This window comes from Cetorhinus maximus, chromosome 3 (genome assembly GCF_964194155.1).
Source record: "Cetorhinus maximus chromosome 3, sCetMax3.hap1.1, whole genome shotgun sequence".
NCBI lineage: Eukaryota > Metazoa > Chordata > Chondrichthyes > Lamniformes > Cetorhinidae > Cetorhinus > Cetorhinus maximus.
In genome coordinates, this window is record NC_135881.1 from 78819979 (window position 1) to 78844938 (window position 24960).

Here is a 24960-nt window from a genome sequence, read left to right on the forward strand (position 1 = left end):
TGTGACAATGATAGGTTGTGGAATCAATCATCTGGCACTAATCCTATAATAATAACTCTCAGGCTTATGTCACCAGACAGCTAGTGAAATTGCAAGCTTCAGGAGGCCTGCTTGGCTATGTCAAAGTCAGTAGTTTGCCTTCTCCAGCAGTTGATTTGTTGTATGGGAGTGCAGTAGAGTTTGGCACCTACCAGACAACTTGAGACCCGAAGAACATATGGTTGTCTCATCTTTTTCAACTGCAGGCTGTTTTCTTTTTTTAAAAAACAATTTAAGAGCTTGGGGATTTAAATGCCTTTACAGTTTGACAGCTCCACTGTGTTTATCCACACACAGTCATGTCTACTTTCAACAATCCCAAAGGGCACCTGACATCAACCAAAGGCGTGTGTGGACCTCTCCATAAGGGTACCCTGCCTCTCCAAATAGCTCTGGCAGCTTGAGACCTTTTTCCCAAATGTCTAAAGTCCATGAATTGTGTTTTGGACATCCCCCTAATGAAAATTGCATCTGTTTGAAGGCAACTGCACTTTTACATGTGAAGATGGTGGGTGCCAGGTTTGGGGGCGGGACATCTGGAATCAGGGCTGCAGTGCCATTTTGGCTTAGACGCAAGGCCCTTCCATCTCCATGAAAATTCAGGCCAAAGGGTGTACAAAGGGATTTAGATAGGTTAAGTGAGTGGGTAAAAATTTGGCACGTGGAGAAAATGGGGGAAAACGTGAATTTGTCCACTTTCGCAGGAAGAATAAGAAAGCGGTCTATTATTTTTATATAGAGAGGTTGCAGGACTCTATGGCACAGAGGGATCTGGGTGTCCTGGTACATGAATTACAAAAAGTTAGTATGCAGGTACAGCAAGTGATTAGGAAGGTAAATGGAATTTTGGCATTTATTGCAATAGAGTAGAAAAGTAGGGAAGTGTTACGACAGCTGTACTTGGCTTTAGTGAGACCACATCTGGAGTACTGTGTACAGATTTGATCTCCTTACTTATAACTGTATGGGAAGCAGTTCAGAGAAGGTTCATGCGATTAATTGCTTGGATAAAGGGTTGTCTTATGGAGAAAGGTTGAACAGGTTGGGCCTGTATCCATTAGAGTTCAGAAGAATGAGAGGTGATTTTATTGAAACTTGTGAGATCCTGGGGGGACTTGACAGGGCGGATATTATCAGTCTGAGGAACTCTCTTCCCCAGGGAGCAGTGGAGGCTGGGTCATTGAATATTTTTCAGGCTAAGTTAGATAGATTTTTGATCAACTAGGGCATCAAGGGTTATGAGGGGAAAACAGGAAAATGGAGTTAAGGCCACTATCAGATCAGCCATGATCTTATCAAATGGCAAAGCAAACTCAAGGGGCCAAACGGCCTACTTCTGTTCTGAATTTTTGTGTTCTTGTGTGTCTTTGTAACCTCTGGTCTGCCAGCTCTCGAAACAAGTGTTTAATTATACATAAAGGCAAGCTAATCTAATATCAGCATATATAAAGGACATCGGTCATACATAAACAGGCACAGCTCAATTACAAAATGTTGCAAGTTTTGATTATAATGTTATCCACACAGTCATATCTACTTTCATGTGAATAACCGAATCCTCTGAAGTTAACCACTTTTGAGATGATGGCATACTGTGAGGATATTGCCCGCACGGTTGGAGTGATATGATCTTGTTGGTTTTCATTACCTGCAATTGGATGACAGCTTTATCGCTCCAGTGGAAATAGATATTGAGTACTTTTGTTGATAAGTTTTGAAATGGAATTGAATCACACTTTCTTTCAGAGATGTCATAGTTTTGTATAAGCAGTTAATTATTGCAATACAAGAATTAAAAAATCATTTTTCAAAGGCAGCTCCCTGCAGAAATCCAGGACTAAGTGGTTTGAATCATAAATTGCTAACTTAATTTTGCATCAAATTTGAAAACTCTAGTATATTGAAAGAATTACATTTGCTGTACTTTTTTAATATAAATTATGTTCCCCACTCCCCTTACCTTATTGGGTTAATTGCAAGGTGTGGTACTGAGCCATACAGACCAGGTATGTCTCATATTTGATCCTCAGGAAAGAAAGGACCTATATTTATATAGCATCTTTCACAATCTCAGTATATTCTAAAACCATTCACAGCTGTGAATAACCTTTGAGGTGTCGTCACTGGTGCTGTAGGGGTAAACATGTAGAGGCAAATTTGTGCACAGCAAGGTCCACAAACGGATACATGACCTGTTAATCTTTCTTGATGGTTTTGGTAAGGAATGAGTTTTTGCTAGAAGAAATGGAGAACTCCCTTGCTGCCCTTTGAAAAATTGCTTGGGGTCTTTTACATCCACTTTCACAGGCATTCGGGGCCTTGACTTTCAAGAGTCGACACCGCCCTCAGTGCTTCATCAAAGTGCCAGCTTAGTTCATGTGTTTAAGTTCCTAGAATGGTGAACCCACAGCCTTCTAACCCAGAAGAAAGTGTGCTACCAACAAGCTAAGGCTGTAATTAGTCTGTGCTGAGTTAGCTGCACTTAGCCAATGCAGCAGCAGGAGCACTGCAATTGGCCGCAACATCGCTGGGTTAATGGAAGGGATAAACTTTCGCAGTTCTCATTTCTGATCCAATGACTGCTCCTGGAAGTATATGCAAATGGAATGAGATGTCAGCAGACTGTCAGCAGACCTGTAACCTCATACCCAACTGGGGTCTGTGTGGGCAAGAAATATGTGAAAATTGAATTTTTTTAATGAAGTTTTCACTTTCCTTTGGAAACTGACATTGTAGACACTTTTGTGTAGAAAATATATCCGGCTGCAGCCTGCCCAAAGCTGTGCAATGATTTCTTAGGTATTTTAAATGAGGAATGATGTGATGAGAGATGATATGCTTTTCATTTATGGCCAGTAATACCAATAAAAGCAGGGTCATTTCAAAAGCAGTGCAGCTTTGCATTAATTCTGTTGCCTTTTACATTGTTGATTGTAAATCATTTATGAGTGCTAACTCGTCAGAGCTCAGGAAGAGTGACACAAATATGGATTTTATTACCTGCACAGAACAACATTTTAGAGAACTCACAGAGCCTTTGGTCAAAAATCCAAGTCAGTTGTAACTCTTAAAATGAATGTAACTTATGTTAACCAGTTGTTATGACCAGGTGAGAAGGAGTGAACTAACTCCCCTCTATTCGACCTCCTCACTTGGTCACAGCATAGGTTTATGTTTCTTTTTCACAAGGATATGCCTTTTCCAAATCAAAAATTATTTACCTATTTAAATTGTGAACAAACAAGGCTTTCTTGAATCAAAAAAAGAGCCAATTTATTAACCTCTAAACCCGAGAAAAATAATTTGTTTTTATTCATTCATGGGATGTGGGTGTCGTTGGCTAGGCCAGCATTTTTTGCCCATCCTTAATTGCCCTTGAGAAGGTGGTGATGAGCTGCCTTCTTGAATCGCTGCAGTCCATCATGTGGTGTAGGTACAGCCACAATGCTGTTAAGGAGGGAGTTCCAGAATTTTGAACCAGTGACAATGAAGGAAATGCAATATATTTCCAAGTCAGGATGGTGAACGGCTTGGAGGTGAACTTCTAGGTGGTGGTGTTCCCATCTATCCGCTGCCTTTGTCTTTCTAGATGGTAGGGGTGCTGGGTTTGGAAGGTACTGCCTAAGGAGCCTTAGTAAATTTCTGCAGTGCATCTTGTAGATGGTACACACTGCTGCCACTGTGCGTCCATGATGGAGGGAGTGAATGTTTGTGGATGTGGTGCCAATCAAACGGGCTGTTTTGTCCTGGATGGTGTCAAGCTTCTTGAGTGATGTTGGAGCTACACTCATCCAGGCAAGCGGAGAGTATGCCGTTACACTTCTGACTTGTGCCTTGTGAACAGACTTTGGGGAGTCAGGAGATGAGTTACTCGCTGCAGGATTCCTAGCCTCTGACCATAGTAACCACAGTATTTATAGGAACATAGGAGCAGGAGTAGGCCATTCAGCCCATCAAGCCTGCTCCGCCATTCAGTACGATCATGACTGATCATCCACTTCAATGCCTTATTCCCACAACATCCCCATATCCCTTTATATCATTGGCATTTAGAGATCTATCAATCTCTGCTTTAAACATACTCAATGACTGAGCTTCTATAGCCCTCTGGGGTAGAGAATTCCAAAAATTCACAACCCTCTGAGTAAAAAAAATTCTCCTCATCTCGGTCCTAAGTGGCTTGCCCCTTATTTTGAAATTGCGTCCCCTGGCTCTAGACTCGCCAACCAGGGAAAACATTTCATCTGCATCTACCCTGTCTATCCCTTTAAGTATTTTGTAGGTTTCAACAAAATCACCTGTCATTCTTTGAAGCTCCAAAGAATACATATTTGGCCAGTCCAGTTCAGTTTCTGGTCAATGGTAACCCCCAGGATGTTGATAGTGGGGGATTCAGTGATGGTAATGCCATTGAATGTCAAGGGGCGATGGTTAGATTCTCTCTTGTTGGAGATGGTCATTGCCTGGCACATGTGTGTCATGAATGTTACTTGCTATTTGTCAGCCCAAGCCTGGATATTATCCAAGTCTTGCCGCATTTCGAGATGACTTCAGTATCTGAGGAATCGCAAATGGTGCTGAACATTGTGTGATCATCAACAAACATCCCCACATCTGACCTTATGATGGAAGGAAGGTCATCGATGAAGCAGCTGAAGACGGTTGAGCCTAGGACACTACCCTGAGGAACTCCTGCAGTGATGTCCTGGAACTGAGAGGACTGACCTCCAACAACCACAACCACCTTCCTTTGTGCTTGGTATGACTCCAACCAGCGGAGAGCTTTCTCCCTGATTCCCATTGACTTCAGTTTTGCTCGGGCTTCTTGATGCCACAGTTAGTCAAATGCTGCCTTGATATGAAGGGCAGTCACTCTCACCTCACCTCTGGAGTTTAGCTCTTTTGTCCATGTTTGAACCATGGCTATAATGAAGTCAGAAGCAGAGTGGTCCTTGCGGAACCCAAACCAAGTGTTCAGTGAGCAGGTTATTGCTAAGTAATTGCCTCTTGATAGCACTGTTGATGATCCCTTCCATCACTTTACTGATGATCGAGAGTAGACTGATGGGGTGGTAATTTGTCAGGTTGTATTTGTTCTTTTTGTGTACAGGACATACCTGGACAATTTTCCACATTGGCGGATAGATACCAGTGTTGTAGGTTACAGGAACAGCTTGGCTAGAGGCACAGCAATAAAAAGAACATGATGTCAAGCATTCGGCCCTCATGCAGTCATTAGGGCCAAACACACACACACACAGACACACACAGGTATCAGAAATAAGGGGTGTTGAGTTCAGTAAAGAAAGTTTTTAAAAATATGGTCAAATGTCCTTTGATTGTCCTTGAGGTGTGGATTTTAAACATTATGGCCAATTTAGTTTAGCTGGTTTCTTGGATATGGTCAGATGTAGAAGATGTTGCAATTATTATGAGATCTCGGATTGCTGGTAGGTTTCTGGCAGAGTTGGCTTCTCGAACTGGGTGACACTCTTATTCCAAAAGAGAGAGAGGGAGAGAGAGCAGCCTTCCCTTGTTTCCTCTGCTGAAGACTTTCTTGACACCTCCTGTGTCATTTACAATCTCTCTCTAGTGGCTGGCAACCTTGCTTTGAAATACTTCACCCATTGTGTATCCAAGAGGTTTTAAGTGGGCCTGTCTGTGACAGCCATTGCTTCAATATCCAGTACTTTGCATTTTTAGACAGTTATAAGTTTCAATGTGTGTCTGGATTATAGGAATTGTCTCTCTCTTCACACTCTCCTGAAGGTTATCTGCTGGTTTCTCACCTTCACCTTGGAAATGTGGCCTTGCATTTTGAAGCAGTTTACTCTGTCTCAGTTCAAATTACAAAATTTCCAGTCAGTTGAAAGTTGAAAAATCTTTTTTTCAAAAATAAAGGAGCATAGCCTCATAGCACAGTTTATAATCAGATTATTTTCTAGGTGGTACCATTGCTTAAAATGAAATAATTAAAATCAGAGTTTTGCCTTTTGTGCTAGTGACCCTCCTTATTTACTGAAGGAAATTAGTGAATCAGATGGGTTTTTATGACAATCAATGATAGTTTCATGGTCCCCATCAATGAGCCTAGCTTTATATTCCAGATTTATTAACAGAATTCAAATTCCACCAGCTGCCACGGTGGGATTTGAACCCATATCACCAGAGCATTAGCCTGGGTATGTGGATTACTAGTCCAGCAACATTACCACTACACCACCATCTCCCCAAAATTGCATGATCTAAGTCAATAATAAATATAATGAATAATTGAGGTCCCAGCATAGATTGTTGTTGGACTCCAGAAGTCACTTTCTTCAAATGGAGTACACAACCAATGTCTGTATTTTCTGTCTTCTACCATGGTTTGGTTATTTCCAATCCTCCAGATTAAAGAACATTGAGAGTTAAGCACTCCCATTGAGAATTTTGGTTTTTATTCTTTCATAGGATATTGGCATCGCTTACAAGACCAGAATTTCTTGCGTATTCCTAATTGCCCATGAGATGATGTTGGTGAGCTGCCTTCTTGAACTGTTGCAACCCATCTGGTGTAGGTACCACCACTGTGCTGTTAGGAAGGAAGTTCCATGTTTTAATCCAGTGGGGATGGTGATATAGTTCCAAGTCAGGATGCCACACATAGTTTAGAGCGGGACTTGCATGTGGTGGTGTTCCCATGCGTCTGCTGTCTTTGTCCTTCTAGGTCATTGCTACTCACTGCATGGCCCTGGGTCACATATGGCCCGCATGTGTCTTCCCTGCAGCCCTTCTTACTACATCTCTCTAGGCCGTTTCTTGCACTGCATTATGAAGATGAATTAACTGCCTAAGCCAGGAGTTTCCAAAACTGTGGCTCGTGAGTAACTGGGGTCATGAGTTCCTCCTCCTCTAAGTCAACAGTGACGACCGTGAAGCGGAAACTCTGGCAGGACAGCCTCTGGACCAGTTCCAAGTCCCTGTGATACGTGCATGCACGATTTCTTTTCCTGTCATGCTTCAGGAAGCATGGCTTAAGTGAATGAGCTCTGAGGCCCCAATTCTGCCTCCACGAGAGCCTGCAAAGCGATTGCAGAAAAAACCATCACTCCTCACTCTCACAACTCACGCCCCCACTCTCATAACTTTACCATGCCTGCTCTCCAACTCTTGCCCCTGCACTCACAACCAAACCCCACTGCTCTCACAACTCTATCACCACCCCCACCCCCCAACACCCACCCAACACCCCCACCACTTTCACAGCTCTTATCAACTTGGGGTGATAAGATGCAAGTAACATCTGCGCCACACAAGTACAGGCAATGACCATCTCCAACAAGAGAAAATCTAACCATCACCCCTTGACATTCAATGGCATTACCATCACTGAATCCCCCACTATCGACATCCTGGGGGTTACCGTTGACCAGAAACTGAAGTAGACCAGCCATATAAATACCGTGGCTATAAAAGCAGGTCAGAAGCTGGGGATTTTGCAGAAAGTATCACCTCCTGACCCCCCAAAGTCTGTCTACCATCTACAAGGCACAAGTCAGGAGTGTGATAGAATACTCTCCTCTTGCCTGGATGAGCGCAACTCCAACAATATTCGAGAAGATGGACACCATCCAGGACAAAGCAGCCCACTTGATTGGCACCCCTTCCACAAACATTCACTTCCTCCACCACCAACAGACAGTGGCAGCAGTGTGTACCATTTACAAGATGCACTGCAGCAATCCACCAAGGCTCCTTTGACAGCGCCTTCCAAACCCACAACCTCTACCACCTCAAAGGACAAGGGCAGAAGATGCATGGGAACACCACCACTTGCAAGCTAACCTCCAAGCCACATAACATCCTGACTTGGAACTATATTGCTGTTCCTTCACTGCCACTAGGTCAAAATCCTGGAACTCCCTTCTTGTCAGCATTGTCGGTGTACCTACACCACATAGCCTGCAGTGGTTCAAGGACAATTAGGGAGGGGCAAAAAATCCTGGCCTAACCAGAGTTGCTCACATCCTGTGAAAGTAAAAGTTAAAAATAATCCAACTCTCATAATTCTACCTGCCCCCACTCCTCACAACTCAATCCCACTGCACTCACAACTTTACCCCCCACCCCGCTCTCACAACTCCCCACCCCCAGCCCCCGGCTGCTCTCACAATCCTACCCCACCCACTCTCAAAACTCTCCCTCTTCCCTCATACCCTGCTCTCATGTGACCTGATAAAAAATTTTCAATATCATAATCGGCCCTCACTATTTTTCTACTGAATACTGTATTGTTCTAGATGGTAGAGGTCTTGGATTTGGAAGGTGCTGTCGCAGGAGACTTGGCAAGTTGTGACAGTTCATCTTGTATATGGTATGTATATGGTACACACTACTGCCTTTGTGCATTGGTGGTGGAAGAAGTAAATGTTTAAGGTGGTGAATGGGGTGCCAATTACGCAGGCTGCTTTGTCCTGGATGGTGCCGAGCTTCTTGAATGTTGTTGAAGCTGCACTCATCCAGGCAGGTGGAGATCAAATATTGCATCACACTGCTGACTTGGGCATTGTAGTTGTAGGTAGTGGACAAACTTTGGATAGCTAAGAGGAGAGTTACTCGCTGCATTAAGTGCATTTATATTGTAAGGAACTAGAGATAGTTTAAGTAAGTTATATGTGTATTTGTGTGTGTTAGGAATAAGGTGTATCTTTAAGTTTAAGTTTAATTTGTATTTCTGTATTTGTGTGTTAAGGGGGGATCTTGAGGTTTAGTTTCACTTTTAAATAATCTACATTTTAATGAGGTTTTACGACTCTTGAAGGGGATTTAAAACAAACACAAGGTAGAAAAAACTGTGCTGTTGCCTAGCAATATGAGGTCCATACAGAGAGACAGGGAGAAACAGAACAGCAGTTTGAGTTTAGTTGGTGCTTATGCTCTAATGTTGGAAGCAGGTGCCAGGAGATGCTGAACACAGGAGAGGGTACTGCAGAAAGCAGATTTCCCATAAGAACAGGAGAAAGTCCCAGAAACAAGGGAGTGGGGAAATAAAAGAAAATTCCAAGGAGACCTTCTAGTCAAAGGAAAAGAACAGGAATCTGGAAAAGCTCCTGTTCAGTGAAAGTGAAAGTAATGAGCAGAGAGGAAGGCTCCAAGTTTAAAGGGAGAAAGCTGCAAGGTGCAGACTTAAAGCAAAATAAGCTTGTGAGAAGACAGAAGATCCAAGAAGACTGCCGAAGGTCTGTAACTCTTTATTATGGGCATGTGAAGCAGTGGTGTTCTGTTGGCATAGCTGAGTTTCTGAGGGAAGGTGCATGGAAGGTGAATCTTGAATACATGTAGCGATCCAGGGGTGAAGAACAATGAAAGGAGAGTTTGAAACCCTGGATGTGGACCCTTGTGGAAGGCGTCCGAGAAAAAACGTCATTTGAGAGAAGATTCCAAAGTAGGTTCTTCAAGAGTGGAGTTTGGAAATCCTTGTGTGAAAGACAAAACAGAGACTGGTTGGCTCACGGTGTGACAAGCATCTGGGGGGAGTTGATAAGGGATCCATAGCATCTGTTTGGGGTGGCATCTGTCACTTGGTTTCAGAGTGTGGTGTGCCTGACCACAGGTCGCTTGTTGGTTTATGTGGACTGTGTACTTACTGTGAACATGAGAGTATAAGATAGCTTTTGTAACTTGTGTTATCCTTACAAATCTGTATATATCTGTAAAGGTGTAGTTGTGGGTGAAGGAGTATTGTAATATAGTTCATATTTTCTTGTTTAATAAATGTTTTATTCTTTTGTTAATAGTCCATCAGCTGACTCCTGTAACTCTGTTCAGTAGCAGCCCTCCACGTTTTGAAACAAAAATAAAAGTTACGATCTATCAAGCCAGGTTCCACCCTGGGATTTTGCTTGCCCAGTAGAAATGTCAGCTGGGATCATAACAAAATATTTAGATAAGGGAATCTGAACATTCAGCAGACTGTATAGATTTGAGGCAGTGCGTGTGATTGGCAATGTCATTTGGACCATTCTTTCAACTAAAACAGATATTCTGAGATAATGAATCGGATTGCCAATAGCAACGATTTAGCGGTAGCCAGTCACTCAGGTTAGCAATCTAGAAAATTAAGTAAATCACCCCATAAAGTCAAACTAAAGAAACTTAATCAATGAGATACCCATATCAGAATTCAGAAATATCTGCAGCCTCCTCTCCCACTCCCACCACCCCCTCCCCAACCAATGAATCCATTCCAGTGCAGAATTGTCTCAAAATAAACTCTTTTCCCACAACTAAATAAATCAGTCAACCCCTCACAAATAACTAACCTTAAAATTAGAATGTCAAGGTCAGGGGACTACGAACTGCCTCACAATGCAGTTGAAAGAAGCAACAGAATAATTTGAATTTAAAAATTGAACATGTGAGACAGACATGTAAATGAAACTTTTTTTTAGACTTAACCATTTTTTTAGGCTTAGACTTAATTTTTTTAGACTTTGACTTAACTTTCTTGACAAAATTGCTTTGTAATATGTACACTATCTGTAAAAATCATAAATTTCTCTTTCACCTTATTCTGTAAGTATGATTAAGCGCTCAGATAATCTGAAAGGTTGAAGGGGAAGGGTGAAATGTTTCTTGACTGGGTCAGAGAAGGAAGCGACCACAAGCAAAATACTGTGGATGCTCGAAGTTTGAAATAAAAACAGAAAATGTTGATGAAAGGTGAAACGTTAACACTGTTTCTCTCTCCACAGATGCTGCCAGAACCACTGAGTATTTCCAGCATTTACTGTCTTAATTTAGAAAGTGTTATGATTGATGCAGTTGATAAAGCGGAGTTATTTTAAAAATCCCAGAGGGAAACTTTAAACAACTGTTGTAACCTATAATTTTAAGTGTTATGTTTGAGATGCAACGCTAAATTCAGGAATCAGACAACCAGTTCTCGAGGTTTTACATTAAACTGAGTGAAACATTTTATTAATTTACACAGTTTAAAATATATATACACATGGCTACAAATTACTACTATCATAACTTTTAACAAATTCCCAAACTAGTCTCCATTAAGGCAACAGTAACCCATAGACTTAACCAGACACCAGGCAAAGCATGTTCACCTTACAAATTCAGAATGAGGTTCTTTTTGTTGTAGAGCCAGTTGGATGCTTACAGCTGCCTTTTGATCTTACATTGCCTCTGCTCTGTACACCCGAAAACTACTGAAGTTACACCTACTACCACTGATTGAATTCAAATTCTCATTGTCTCACCAGCCTCTTTGAACTTCACCTTTTAACAATGAAACCCCTTTCATTGTACCAATTTTATTAGTAATATAAACATATTGCTTGGTAGTTGCTAGAAAGGCAACAGTTTTCACCCCCTTTCTTGAATGTTCTATTCAGAAAATGCAAAAGCACGCTATCTCCCTTATATATCAAAACTAGTAAATACCAAAGCACCCAGACTACCTGTCTATAATCCAATTAAAACATACCCACAGACTAAACCTCTATTTTAAAAGAAAAATATTTTCCAAAATATTATATACAATAGCTTCATGACAGGAAGTGACCATCAATTCTTATGAAATGATAATTAGAGATTAAAAGTAATAAATAAAAAATATAAATTAAAATTTGCATTTATATGGTTTTTTTTAATGCAATTTCTTATTGATATCTATGGTGGATGGGAGAGATTGAATTAAGAACTCACTGTCAGGTAATCTAAGTGTTATCTTTATGATGACCTTATTTTTTTTCATTCATGGGATGTGGACGTCACTGGCCAGGCCAGCATTTTTCCTTAATTGCCCTTGTTCAGAGGGCATTTACGAGTGAGCCACATGTAGGCCAGGCCTGACCAGACTGGTGTCACATGTAGACCAGACCAGGTAAGGACGGCAGATTTCCTTCCCTAAAGGGCATTAGTGAACCAGATGGGCACCCCCCCCCCCCCCCCCCCCCCCCCACCCCTTCCTTAACCAAGGCATTGAGCACATGGCCACTTAAATCAGTTACGTATAATAAAGGCAAATCCTACTGGTTCGGCATGACTCCTGAATTTCAAGAAGTCACATTTAAACAGAAACTACACATGCGTTAATACAAACTTAAAAGACAGTTGGTGCATTAACATAGGTCAGATAGCAAATCACACCTTGATCCCATTTCTCCCATTTTGTCTGATTTGGCATATGGACAATTGGCAAATTACTATAGAAACTTGCGTCATCTTTCCAAGGGCTAGTGATGTAATTATCACTTTCCCCCTTTGGGAGGAAAAGTATAATTGAGGTCCTGTTGGCTGTCTTCCTGTATATTCATGCCAGATGAAGGAAGTGGAACAATTCAGGATCTTCACAACATTTTATATTGACACACTAGAGGAAAGACTTCCATTGGTATAACTTCAGTCTGACAACAAAAAATGATAGTGCTGGGAATTTTGAGTTGTTAAGGTACTTATCTATTGCAGCAAAAGTTTAAAAACATATATGAACTTTTAAGAATAGGGAAAAGCTATTATGCCCAAAATGCTGATTTTTAAAATCATACTTAATCCTGTCTACATTTCATCTCACCATTATTATCTCATCCCCTTTCCCTCTAGAAGTGCATCTAATTTTTATGTTTTAGTCAAATAAAAATTGAATTATGATCATTTTATTTTCAGCTCCTACTGATGTAACATTTTCATTTGATGTGGGCAATGGCCCAGAGGAACTTACAGTGAGATCTCCAAATCCTTTAAATGATGACCAGTGGCATCGAGTAATCGCTGAGCGCAATGTAAAGGAAGCAAGCCTTCAAGTAGATCTACTGCGCAGGGATTTCAGGAAGGCACCAACCCAGGGTCATACACGACTAGAACTCTACAGTCAGCTCTATGTGGGTAAGTAATTAAAGCTTATTTGCCATTCTATACTCTTTACAGACCCTTCTGATTATTATTCCATTATTTTCATTATTAGTCAAGCACAACCTGCATTTTAGAAAGCCATGTTGAGTGTCCTTAATTAATTTATTTTTCCTATTATGAAGTAATTTCATCCCATTTAATGTAACTGTTAGCAGCCAAAGGTTGTTTTCTGATCTTAATTTTAATACCTTTCTCTTAGTTGCATATTCATAAGGAATCCTAACTGGAAACTAGAAGTCAAATACATCAAAAGAAATTTAGAAATTACTATCATTGCCTTTGCTTTCAGTTCACATTAATTTTGGATGCTCTACCACCTTAATGGTTTAATGGTTACAGACAAAATTATTGAAGTGGTAGGCAGTGGTTTCTCACGACTGAAGCTACTTTAATGGTTGATTAGTGGTAGCAATTCATCAGCAGCAACTATCACCATTAATTAACTGAGGCAAGGTTAGGGCAAAGAAATTGATGGGACTCCTGACTAAATGTTGATTGAGGACAGCAATTATCATTAATTGATTCAGGTTTGATGGACGTGTACACCACAAAGGCCTAACAAAACATACAGTACAGGACATTCAGGATTTATCTCTAATGAAATGAAATTATTAAAACACACATAAATTAATCAAACAAGAGCAGTATTGGAATTGTACCATAAACTTTCAATTGATGTTAATGAGCAGCAAAGGCAACTATGTTGTCAGAAATCAAGTTTCTTGCTCAGGCTAGCAGTGGGGGTGGGTAAAAGTTTGAAACGTTTTGGGCAGTGAGTTGTGGAGCTGTCACCAAGTTAGAGAGGCTTTGTGGAGCATGTTTCTGCACAGCCTGGTTATCTCAGTTGGTAGTTAATGGGACAGTAAATCGCAGAGTCATGATCTTGAGCCCCACATTGGGTGATGAATTTTTATTTCATATTTTATTTAAGATAATAAACTGTACTCAATTAATTGAGCAAGAAACACCTGGACAAGGTAGTTTGGGCACAATTCTTTCGCAGATATGGTTTGTTCTATTATGAAGTGCTGTAGCTGACACATTCACAAATTCATTAAAGGCATCTGGATTTAGCACCTAGTAAATATTGTTGCTGAGACTGCCACTTCTTTCTCATTGGCATTTTCCCCTCTTTTTGCTATTCTAGTCTTAATTTTGAGCAATACTCTTAGGGTGCAGCATGCAGTAGGTGCAACTATAACTCCTGCGTCACTGTAACTGCATCGACATATGCAGCAAGTGTTCCCCCTAGCATTGTGGCACAAATAAACACGACCTTTGATCTCCCACCCTTAGCTGCTCACACTTCCTGTAACTTCTGGTTGACTCCACAGGATTAGATGTAAAATAGGACAGGCAGCCAGGGCTGTCAATGCTGCTTTTCCAATCACTAATGATCTAACATTAATTCTGAATGGACGAATTCCCCTGATCATCTCAAGAAGTCCAAATCAACTTATGTTTGTATCTTAAAATGTTCATGAGTGCAATATGGCAAATGTTAAAACTTTGAAGTGAGAATTTGCTATATCACCCTGGCTTGCAATCCAATAGTTAAAACATCCTTAGTCAAGCAGATCACATAGTGCTGCAGAGCTCACATCCCACCTAGGAGCAAGAATTCTGTGTTGCGTACCAGAGTCAGAACCCAGAACTGGAGAGTTCTGATAGTGTTTTTCTATAACTTAGATTTAAGTGTAATTAGCACATCCTGAAAATGAAGGAGGGACCTCCTTTATACGTGCCTTTTCACATTGTTAAGAGAGCTGAAAGTGCTTCACAACTAGTGAACTTGTCCTGACGTGTAGCCACTAACAATTAATATAGAAGGTTCCAAATATGACCAATAACCAATTAATCTGTTTTGGTGATCTTGGTTGAGGAATAAACATTGATCAGAATATTAGGAGAGCTTCCCTGATCTTCTTGGAATAGCACTATGGGATCTTGTAATTCCACCTGAACAGGCTGATAGACCTTAATTTAACCTCATCCAAAAGACTCCTCCACTAATGCAGCATTCGTTAGTATTGCACTGAAGTGCCAGCATTGATTAGGTTCTTAAGTCTGAGTGTAAGAAAAATAACAGATTTCGAGGACACAAATGCTTACCAGACATTTATAAAGAAGCAAAAACAGAAAATGCTGGAAAAACTCAGCAGTTTTTTTAGTTTTTAACAGCACCTGGGGAGACAAAAACAGAGTTAACGTTTTGAGCCCATATGACTCATCTTCAGGGCTTTGGAGAGAATTATATTTCATTAAAGCAATAATAGTGCATCATTTGCTTTCATGGATATATCAGTCATCATGCAATTTTAATGTAAAATGACAAAAACAGCTGAATCTAAAGACTACAATATATTTTTCCAAATTCCTTGACTGCCCTCCGCCCAAGTCACCTTTTCCTTGCCCCAGGTAACTGCTATCTGCATTTGACAACTGGCATCACCTTGCTTAAGGCCAATTCCTATCCCTTAGGCTTAATTTTCTGACTTTGTGTTCTCAACAGTGAGAGCACACACTGCCCACAATTTTCCAGTCATTTAAAATCTCAGCAGCAGTTCTCCCACCAGAAGTATGAAGACGGACGTTTATCCTTTTTACTCCTTCCTAAGAACAGCACCTTCTCTAACCAGCTGCCATAGAAATGATTAACTCAATTTCTCTCCCTGTAAGTCACTGCAGCTGCAGCTGCAGCATCCTAGCGCTGATACTTCTTAACATCTACAAAGGTGACATGCTCAGCATATCATCATTAAAATTTATTTATGCTGTTGATATTGTCTTGACAACTCAGGCAAAATTGTCCCAGGAAATGGAAGCCATGCTAAACTCTGACCTGTCAAAATGGCTGAATATTTCTACAAGTGCAGACTGCAACCAAATCCAGCCAAGCCCATCGTTTCTGCATTCCACCTTGAAAAGCGCAAGGTATACAGCACCCCTAAATGTCACCTTCTGTGGAGAAAAAGTGCAGCATAACTCAACTCCTGCCTATCTGGAAGTTGACCCTTGACCACTCCCTCACTTACCATCACCACCTCCAAAAGATTGCCGAAAAGAGCAAGACATGAGTGAACATCATCTGCGAGCTCACCGGCGCAAGCTGGAGTACAAAAGCCACTGTCCTTCACACTTCTTCCATAGCTCTGGTTTCTCGACAGCTGAGTACTGTGCACCCGTATGGGCCTCATGTCATCACACCAAACTCACTGACACATAACTTCACTCAGTAATGAGGATAATCTCTGGAACTCTGAGATCAACTCCATCTAAGTGGTTACCTGTCTTCTCAAATATTGCCCCTTTCTCCATTTGGCATGATGCAGCAATGTGCAGAGAAATAACTTGTATCCACAGCAAGTTGGATCTTCCCATCCATAGAAATCTTCAAGACCCCACCCCCCAACTCACCACATGGCTATACGAAACCCCCTCTGGACAAGAATCGAACATCTCCAATTCCATAACACTGATGAAACCTGGAGGAAAGCTTGGGCAGAAAAAACCCTCCCATGTAGACACATTAGTCAGACTTTTCCCCACCATGCCCTCAGCGGCAGGGGTTCATAACGGACATGGGCGGTAAATATGCCAGGATGAAAAAAATTGTTTTTCTAATGGTGGGAAATTACGGCAGGAACTAGTGGTCCTGACTGTCATGGCGGTTTAGCGGTGGATCACCTTTCCAGCTGAACCCCATCAGGAACTAAATTTACATCTTGTTGTAGGGTGGCTGAGTTGTACTATTAGTAATAGAGTTGAACTGCAGACACTTCTTAAATGGAAACATTACGTTTATATACAATACAGTCAGCAGCAACTACTTGTGTGCTTTCAACTCCTACTCTGTCTCTACACTGACTGCTGAGGTAGCCTGAGCTACTCTCCTTTTGGTTACTACAGATCATGTGATCTTTCCTAACAAGTATTATTCTTAAGAGTACATTACACACTAAAACACCATAATTATTACACATCTCATGCATCCTAATGAAAACCCCAACTGACCGGAATCTTCACCCTCCCCCTGCACCCCACCCCAGCATATCTTCCACCCCACTGTGGGTGGGTCCAATTCACAACTAGACAAACCTGGCATGCACACGGTGAGCGAGTTACGAACATACAAACATATGAAATAGGAGCAGAAGTAGGCCATTTGGCCCCTCGAACCTGCTCCGCCATTCAATAAGATCATGGCTGATCTGTTTGTGTTTTGAATTCCACATTCCCATCTAACCCCAATAACCTTTGATTCCCTTGCCTAACAAGAATCTACCTCTACCCTAAAAATATTCAGTGACACCGCCTCCGCCTTCTGAGGCAGAGAACTCCAAAGTCATACAACCCCCTGAGGGAAAAAAATTCTCCTCATTTCTGTCTTATAAGGGCAACCCCTAATTTTAAAACAGTGCCCCCTAGTTCTGGACTCATCCACAAGTGGAAGCATCCTTTCCACATCTGGGTTAAGAGCACTTACCCGAGAAGCCGTGGCCTGGAGCACCAGAGGACCACACGATCTCAGGTTTGATGCTCTGAGGAAACCACAGGGGGGTGAGCTACAAGATATGGAGGGGGTTAGAAATCATAGGGGTAGGGTTGCTGGAAGACATGGGTAGGGGTCGGTACACACGGTGGGGGTTCTGGAAGACACAGTGGGGTTGGAAAACATGGTAGGAAGGGTTGCTGGAAGACATGGGGACTATGACCAGGAAGGCTTAGATTGTGGGGGGGGCATCAGTGACCAGGAAGGCTTGAAGGGGAGGCAGTTGTTCACAGGGAGGTGTCAGTGCTGTCAATGCTGGAATCCTGAGGAGTGAACTGAGGGTAGGAGGGCACTGTGACTGTCAGAGGGGGCAGTGGGATGCAGTAGGGTGGGAAGATGGGGGTCCGGGTGTGCCAGGAGTAGTTCTCGTCGGAGAGGGGTCGTTCACGGGAATAAGGATTTTTACACGGATCTGGGGAGTGGGCAGGGTCATGGTGGGCATGGGGACTGTGACAGTTGTGGGCTCAATGGGGAGGGAGGATATTTGAAGGCTAACGGTGATGGGGTCTGGGGTGATGTGGAGAGGTTCAAGGGTAACCAATGGGAGGGTGAAGGTAACACCAGGCGGAGGGGGGCAGAAGGTGATGGGGGTTAGGGGGTGGGTTAGAGGAGAAGGGTAAAAGGTGTTGGATACTGTCTGGAAGGTGACGCGCACCATCCTGAGGCACAGGCAGATCAGGATGTCGCGCCCTCAATGTCCAACAGAAAATTTCTATGTGGGAGGAGGGCCATCGGATGGAGCTGAAGGTCAGCTCAACTGGACAACTGGAGGAAAGCCCTGATAGTCTATCCTGACAAGGCAAAGATCTCTCTATAGGTTCTAGAGGGCAATGGGGGAAAGGGGAGTAGCATGAGGGGGAGGCTTCTCGGACATGGCTTGCATGAGCCTTGGCAAAGAGCGATGCCTCGTTGCGCAGGGATCATTCAGGGGGACTTAGACCCTGCCTTGGTTCCCCTCCCGGGAAGGGGTGGTGGTTGGGGGGTGGTGTGGACAGTAAACAACACAAACAGCAGCAAGAAAATCCCAGGAGACACCCATGAAGTGAAATGATTCATATAGTGAGACAGATGTTAAAACTATATACAATGATTGTACACCTGTGCCACGGGCGTTAACTTAACACTTCTTAATTTCTCTTACCCTACCACTACGCTAGGTGCTTCCCCGACATCCACAGCAGAGGAGGCGGTACCTGCCCTCCAGGCCTCTGCCCTCCAGAGGATGCCTGCCAAACATCACTGACAAGAGGGCACAGTAGTCAATAGGTGCACCTTCAGCAGTCTCAGAGGCTGGAATTGATGGGGTCACATCCAGAGGTCACTCAGACCGCATGGACTCCCTTGGAGTGTCCTGGGTGGAAGCCCCAAGGGTGTCCACCTGACACTCCTCCTCCCTTTGGGTGTCCGAGGGCCCGTCCCTGACTCCGTGAAGAGAAGGGGCAGCTAGAGCGAGATCAAGGTGCTCTGTCCACCTCGTCCCAGGCACCGTATGAGCTTACCCATGGCTAGAGCAAGGGAGCGCAGGTCAGAGCCCATATCCAGCAGAAACTCCGCGTTCTGCTGGACTAGGATCTCCATGGTGTCTGCCACCGCCATCATCCCCAGGGAGATCTTCATGCATTCACATGCTGCAGCCACGACATCAGAGAGCATCCAGACGCACCTCTCTGTCTCTTGTGCCACTCTGTTGAGAGCCTCTGACACTTCTGCCTGATGTTCCCCTGCATCTCATTAATACTCCAGCATCGTTTCCATGGCCACTTCCAGAGGCTCATCATCTGACTCTGACTTAGCAGGGATCTCTTCTCTTGCAGTCTTCTGAGTACCAGAGGCCTTGACTCTCACCGCCTTCACCTGCTCTGGACAGGTGTCTGTGCGGTGACCACCAGAGTGAGCCTGAGCCTAACCTAGATACATCACCCACCGAGGTGTGTGTCTCTGGGCTTGTGGTGGGAGCAGGTGAAGGCTGTGATGGCTCTACAGGTGTGAAGAAGTGTTTGTCATCATTTGAGCTCTCCTGGGGGTGGGGACTTGCTTCTGGAGTGAGCTGGCCTCCCCCTCATCCTACTGGCACCTGGAAGGGAGAGAATAGAGAATGAGTGACAGCCTAGGCTGGCTCCTGCATTGCACCCAGCATCACCCTCAGGTTGCAATTTTCAGAGATTAAGCATGCCTCCTCACTGGGTGCTTCAGGGAGGCTGATCTTGCTCTCGGACAGGCATGGTCACAATCCCACCCCCGCCAGCTCGGCAGCCTGCTGTTTAAATTGTGTGAGGGGCTGGATGTCAGGCATAACCCCTCCTGACCTCTCCCTCTCTTGCCTATTGTGCACTGTCTTCTCCTGCATAATTTAGATAGATGGATTGTGAGCACAGGAGCAGATCACACGCTGCTAACTCTGTGGCTAATACGTGACCTCCTGACTCCCCAAAGCCTGTCCATAATGCACAAGGCACAATGAGGATTTTGAGGGAATACTGTGCACTTGTCTGGATAAGGGTAACTCCAACAGCACTTGGGAAGCTGGACAACATCCAGAACGAAGCAGGCCGCTTGATTAACACCCCATCCAGCACCCTGTCAGCTGTGGCTCAGTTCATAGCACCCTCGCCTTTGAATCAGAGGGTTCTGGGTTCATGTCCCACTCCCGGAAACCAAGAACTGTGATTGTACTCGAAAGAGTTGCAATCTGTGACTGTTGATAACTCGAAAGAGTTTCAATCCCTCCAGCACTGACCTATAGTGTGGCAGCTTTGTGTGCTATGTTAAAGATGCACTGCTGCCAGTCCCCAAGGCTACTTTGGCAGCCCCCTCCAGACTAACTAACTCTAGTAGCTAGAAGGACAAGGACAGCAGAGGCAGGGGATCAGTAGCATCTGCAAATTACCCTCTACTCCAACCACCCGCCCTCCATTCCCCCACCCACAATGGCTGTGCCTTCAGTGGCTGGGTCAGCAACCCGCAGTTGCCTCCCTACCAGCAGACCACACGGACTGCAGTAGGGCAATGAGGCAGCATCCCAGCACCTTGTCAAGGGTTTTTAGGGATGGGCAACACAGATGCTGCCCTTGCCAATGATGCCCACGTCTCATGCCAGATTCAGAAGAATGGTGAATTGAGTTCAAAGAGTAGAAGGTTCACTTGCCCTGGTGACGCAGATTAAATCATTCATCCATCTCCTGCACTGCAGGATGGTCCTCGTCTGTACCCTCTGGCACTGACCACCCTGGTGACCTTCTCCCAAGTCAGTGTGGTGAGCCGGCTGGGCCTCCTGCTCCCATCTCTGTCCTCCATGGCCTGAAGGGGACTCTCCAGGGAGGCATCGCTGAAGCGTGGGGCCAGTGCTTGGTGCCATCTCAGTGCCCTGGAGTATTGGCACGCTAAATCATTGGCTGTCCAGGTGCCTTTTAAATATGGTGCCTGGGCATGAAGGCGGGGTGCATGACTTCCTACCTGCCCCACCACGATACACGTCGTGAACCACGTGCATGCAGGGAGCACATGGTTGTGCATAACAGCCCACCCTGCTCATCGACAGGGAACACTCCGGGTTCCCACTCCCACCATGGAGCTTATGGTTGGCGGGGGGGGGGGGGCGTGGAATTTCGCCCATTGTCTCCTACCCAATATCTCAGCAACCAGGCTTCAATCTCCCCCAGAGCATGAGGACAATCCTCAATAGAATAGGGACTGGATATAGGCGACGTAGCCGCCTGATGTACAAATGGCACCTCAAAACGTCACCTCGCTGTGACTGCAAAAACCCTAACCAAACTATGGAGCACATAACATCTTGCTCCCGATTCAAGTTCGAGGGTGACATCCTGGAGTTACACTTACTGTCCAACAGGGCATTGGATTGATTAGAGAACTTGACATTAAAACTGTGATGACAGCTTCTGCCCCTAAAGCTTTACGAAAGAAGAAGAGTGCAACTAAATTACCTAAAGATACAACTGTCCTTTAAAGAGTACTGTTACTTCAATCACCAACACCACAGCTTTTTCTCCCAAATTATCATTACCCATGATTGCAAACATATAAATTATACAGTTAACTGCAGATTGGTGGCATATTACAGTGTATGTGTTCCAATGGCTCTCACTTAACAATTAGGAATGGAAAATATGCTCCTCTCTGTCAATTCAAATCTTCCTTATCTATGAATCTTGCTTATGGTACTCCACAGCTAAAAATGTAATTAAGTATGATCTTTATTGTGGTTTCTACTTTGTATATGAAATGTTGTAAGTAGTCCAGGAAAGAAAACAATCTATATTTTCCCAAACAGAAGTTACAAACTGGTTACAAGCTGATGAAGACGCTGAAGGGAACAGCCTCTCGTTATGGTTGAACATAAGCCTTAAAATACTGTAGCAATCATTTGCGTAAAGGTTACATGCTAATAGGATTACACTGAAGTAAATGCCAATATGGATAGTAATCCAGAAGAAAAATTAATTTAACGTATCTGAACTGAAAGCATAAATGTTTCAACTGATTCACAAAATCTGTTGGTTTATGCTAATGAATGAATACCTACTGACTGAACATTTGAGAAGTGAAGAACAATTAAAAGCGTAAATCTGCATACATGTCAGTAGTAAGGGTTACTGAACACAACCAAGTCCAATGTAACTAGCGCAACACTTTACATTTCAGGACAATTTAATCTTTGCAGCAAAATAATCAAAGATTATTTTATATTTATGATCTAGTTCTGGTTTCCACACAACTGGCAAAATTTTCTCCATGTCCCGATCAAACCCTTTCATAATTTTAAAAAACATCCATTAGGTTAGCACTCAGCCCTCTCTACTGTAGAGGATACTGTTTGCCCAAGATGGAAGCCACGAGCACAATATACAAAGGAGAGAATACCATTGTGTTGCCTGTCAAATGCATTGGAAAAAGACCCCCTTTTAACTTTCTCAATCTGTCAGAAGCCAGGTGGTGGGGTGGGAGGGTGTGGATGGGAGGGTTGTGGGCAGTTAAAATGAAGCCAAGACATGTTCACTTCTTTGCTGCGCCAATCTGACTGCCTGTAACTTAAAAGTTGCAAGTGTCAAGGATGCCCGTCTAAAACCAGCACAGTCTTTTTTAAATAGGCAGATCAAGTTCTGATGATGTAATCAGGGCCCAATCTGCCATTTTAACATGAGGCCTGAGTGAGGGAATGGTGATGGTTTCCCCATCAGGCTAAACCTGTCCAAAGGCAAAAGAGGCCCAGCAGTGAGTTTTCAAAATAATCAGATTAGGAGAAACAGGAGCCCCAATTACTGCCCAATCCTCTCCCTACCACTTACCACCTGCAGGGGAACCTTCCCACACACCCCAAAAGTGGCCACTTGACAGATAAATCAACCCTCACATCAGTCGGTCAGGCAGCACTTTCTGTCATTATTGCAGCACAATGAACAAAGTCAGGAGGCAGTACCTGGATGTGGAAATGAGGTACAGGACTTAAAATCTTTCTAGGTTTCACCATGCAAGCTTATTACTCATACTAGATATTTGCATGAAATTGGGGCCCTTGCGTCATTTCAGTCTAAATTGCAAGGTATAATAGCCCTTCAGTTCAAATCACTGCTAGTCGAGTTGTCATGCTACCTGCAGCCAAGGAAAGTTCCAGTAGTTTCAAGGATACAGTAGAATAGATTTCTGCTCAGTTATGCCCAATTTGTGGGTTTAAGACAGGTCCAACTGATTGTCAAGAGATTGTAGAAAAGCTGAGGCTCATTATGTCATCTTTCCATCCATTTATCGTCTATCCAATTCTGTATCCTGGCTTTGCTACCAGAAACAGGTCCCAGACTGCACTTCATTAGATTAAAACTTGGATGACATTACTTGGATATCCACTCAATGTTTGGTCTTTTACATACGATATGAGTGCCCAGGGATAGTAGGGTGTGTTGTTTGTGGATTTGCAGTTAAAACACTCAAACAAAAGATTTGTAACACAATTTGGATGATAAATCTGAAACTTGCTTTTTGTTTCCTTTCTGTTGCCATTTAGTTATTCAGCAGGCTTTGTGTTAAGTGTTCTGGCACTGCCATTCTTTTTATTGGTACATCCATAATTTTGAGACATTTGGTTCCCTCTTATGTTTATTGCTGAAAGAAGAGGAGGATTGATGGAGAAATGATACCTGGTCAAGTTGCACCAGAGACAGATTGTACTTAAACAAAAACAGAAAATGCTGGAAAAACTCAGCAGGTCTCGCAGCATCTGTGGAGAGAGAAAATCTGTGGAGAGAGAAACAGAGTTAACGTTTCAAGTCCATATGACCCTTCTTCTAACAGATTGTACTTAACTGATAGTATCCTCCTATCCGCATTTGCAGTCAAAGTGCACTTACCGAGCAATGACCATGTAGAATAAACATCCAGATACAGAGTTGCTGATAGTTGTACCGTAAAGTTGGCATTGCCATTGGTAGTAATGGCCAGCTGCAGCCACAGGTCCTCTTCTCCTCCTTCCACGATGCTGTTCAATGCATGAAGTATCCTGGAATGTTAAGCAGGGCCAGCCTCCTTGATAGCATCTCATTCTACAATACTTCAATTTTATCAGTTATCAAATAGGGCAGAGAATTGTGCCACTCTATCTCTTGCCCACAAGCTTGGTCACCTGGCTCCACATTTATTGCATTGGCTCTTGAGTCAAAACAGTCTCTATAAATGCTGAAATTTACAGTAAAGGTATTAGCAGGCTGTGTAAACAGTCAGCATTTATTTGGTGGTAGCACTTGCCTCTTGGTTGGAAGGTCATGGGTTCAAGTCCCACTCTAGAACTTGCATACATAATCTAGACTGAAATTTCAGTGTAGTACTGAGGGGACATGAATTGTCAGAGTAGTTCATCCAGCAAGTTCCAGTAAGAGGCCCATAAATGTCAGGGGTCAGTTGTAACTACATGAATGAAGTTGATCTGCTAAATCAGCTTACCAATGGTCGGGTGAATGCTAATAAGATACCATCCAACTAATGCTCAGTTGGAATCTTGATGAGAAAATTTACCCCAGCTTGTTTTAAACTTTTGATGATTATTTAATAAACCACATAGATCTGTTCAGCTGATCCCTGATATCGCCTTGTAATATACTAGTCTGATGTTATTTCATGCAATATTTGTACAGATGAAGTTTATGGAGGTGGTGTTAATCTATTGTAGCAGTTTGATATTGCTTGTAGCATTGACTAAAGACATCAGTGAATTAAATTTTGTGTTCTTCCAAAAGGTTAATTCGAAACCAGAGTCTATTTAATAGCTATGCAGGAAATATATGTGTCTTTAGTCCATTCAGGTCAAACTCACTTAAATATAGGCGAACGCAAACCTTCATGAACCAGCAGAATCAGGCAATATTTTAAAATGTATTTTTTTTTAAATGCTTTAAAATGTATTACTTGATATATTTAAAAATTGTGACTTGGTAAATTTTAATTAAAAGCCT

The 24960-nt window shown here is 43.0% G+C and overlaps 1 protein-coding gene across 1 annotated transcript in view; it reads left to right on the forward strand.

Annotated features, from left to right (window-relative positions):
* Positions 1–24960, forward strand: part of LOC144678739 (contactin-associated protein-like 2) — a 2328914-nt gene that overhangs the window by 2050719 nt on the left and 253235 nt on the right. The window contains exon 17 of the mRNA XM_078538599.1: positions 12703–12921. Coding sequence (XP_078394725.1) covers positions 12703–12921 — 219 coding nt within the window. The remainder of the gene's footprint in view (positions 1–12702; positions 12922–24960) is intronic.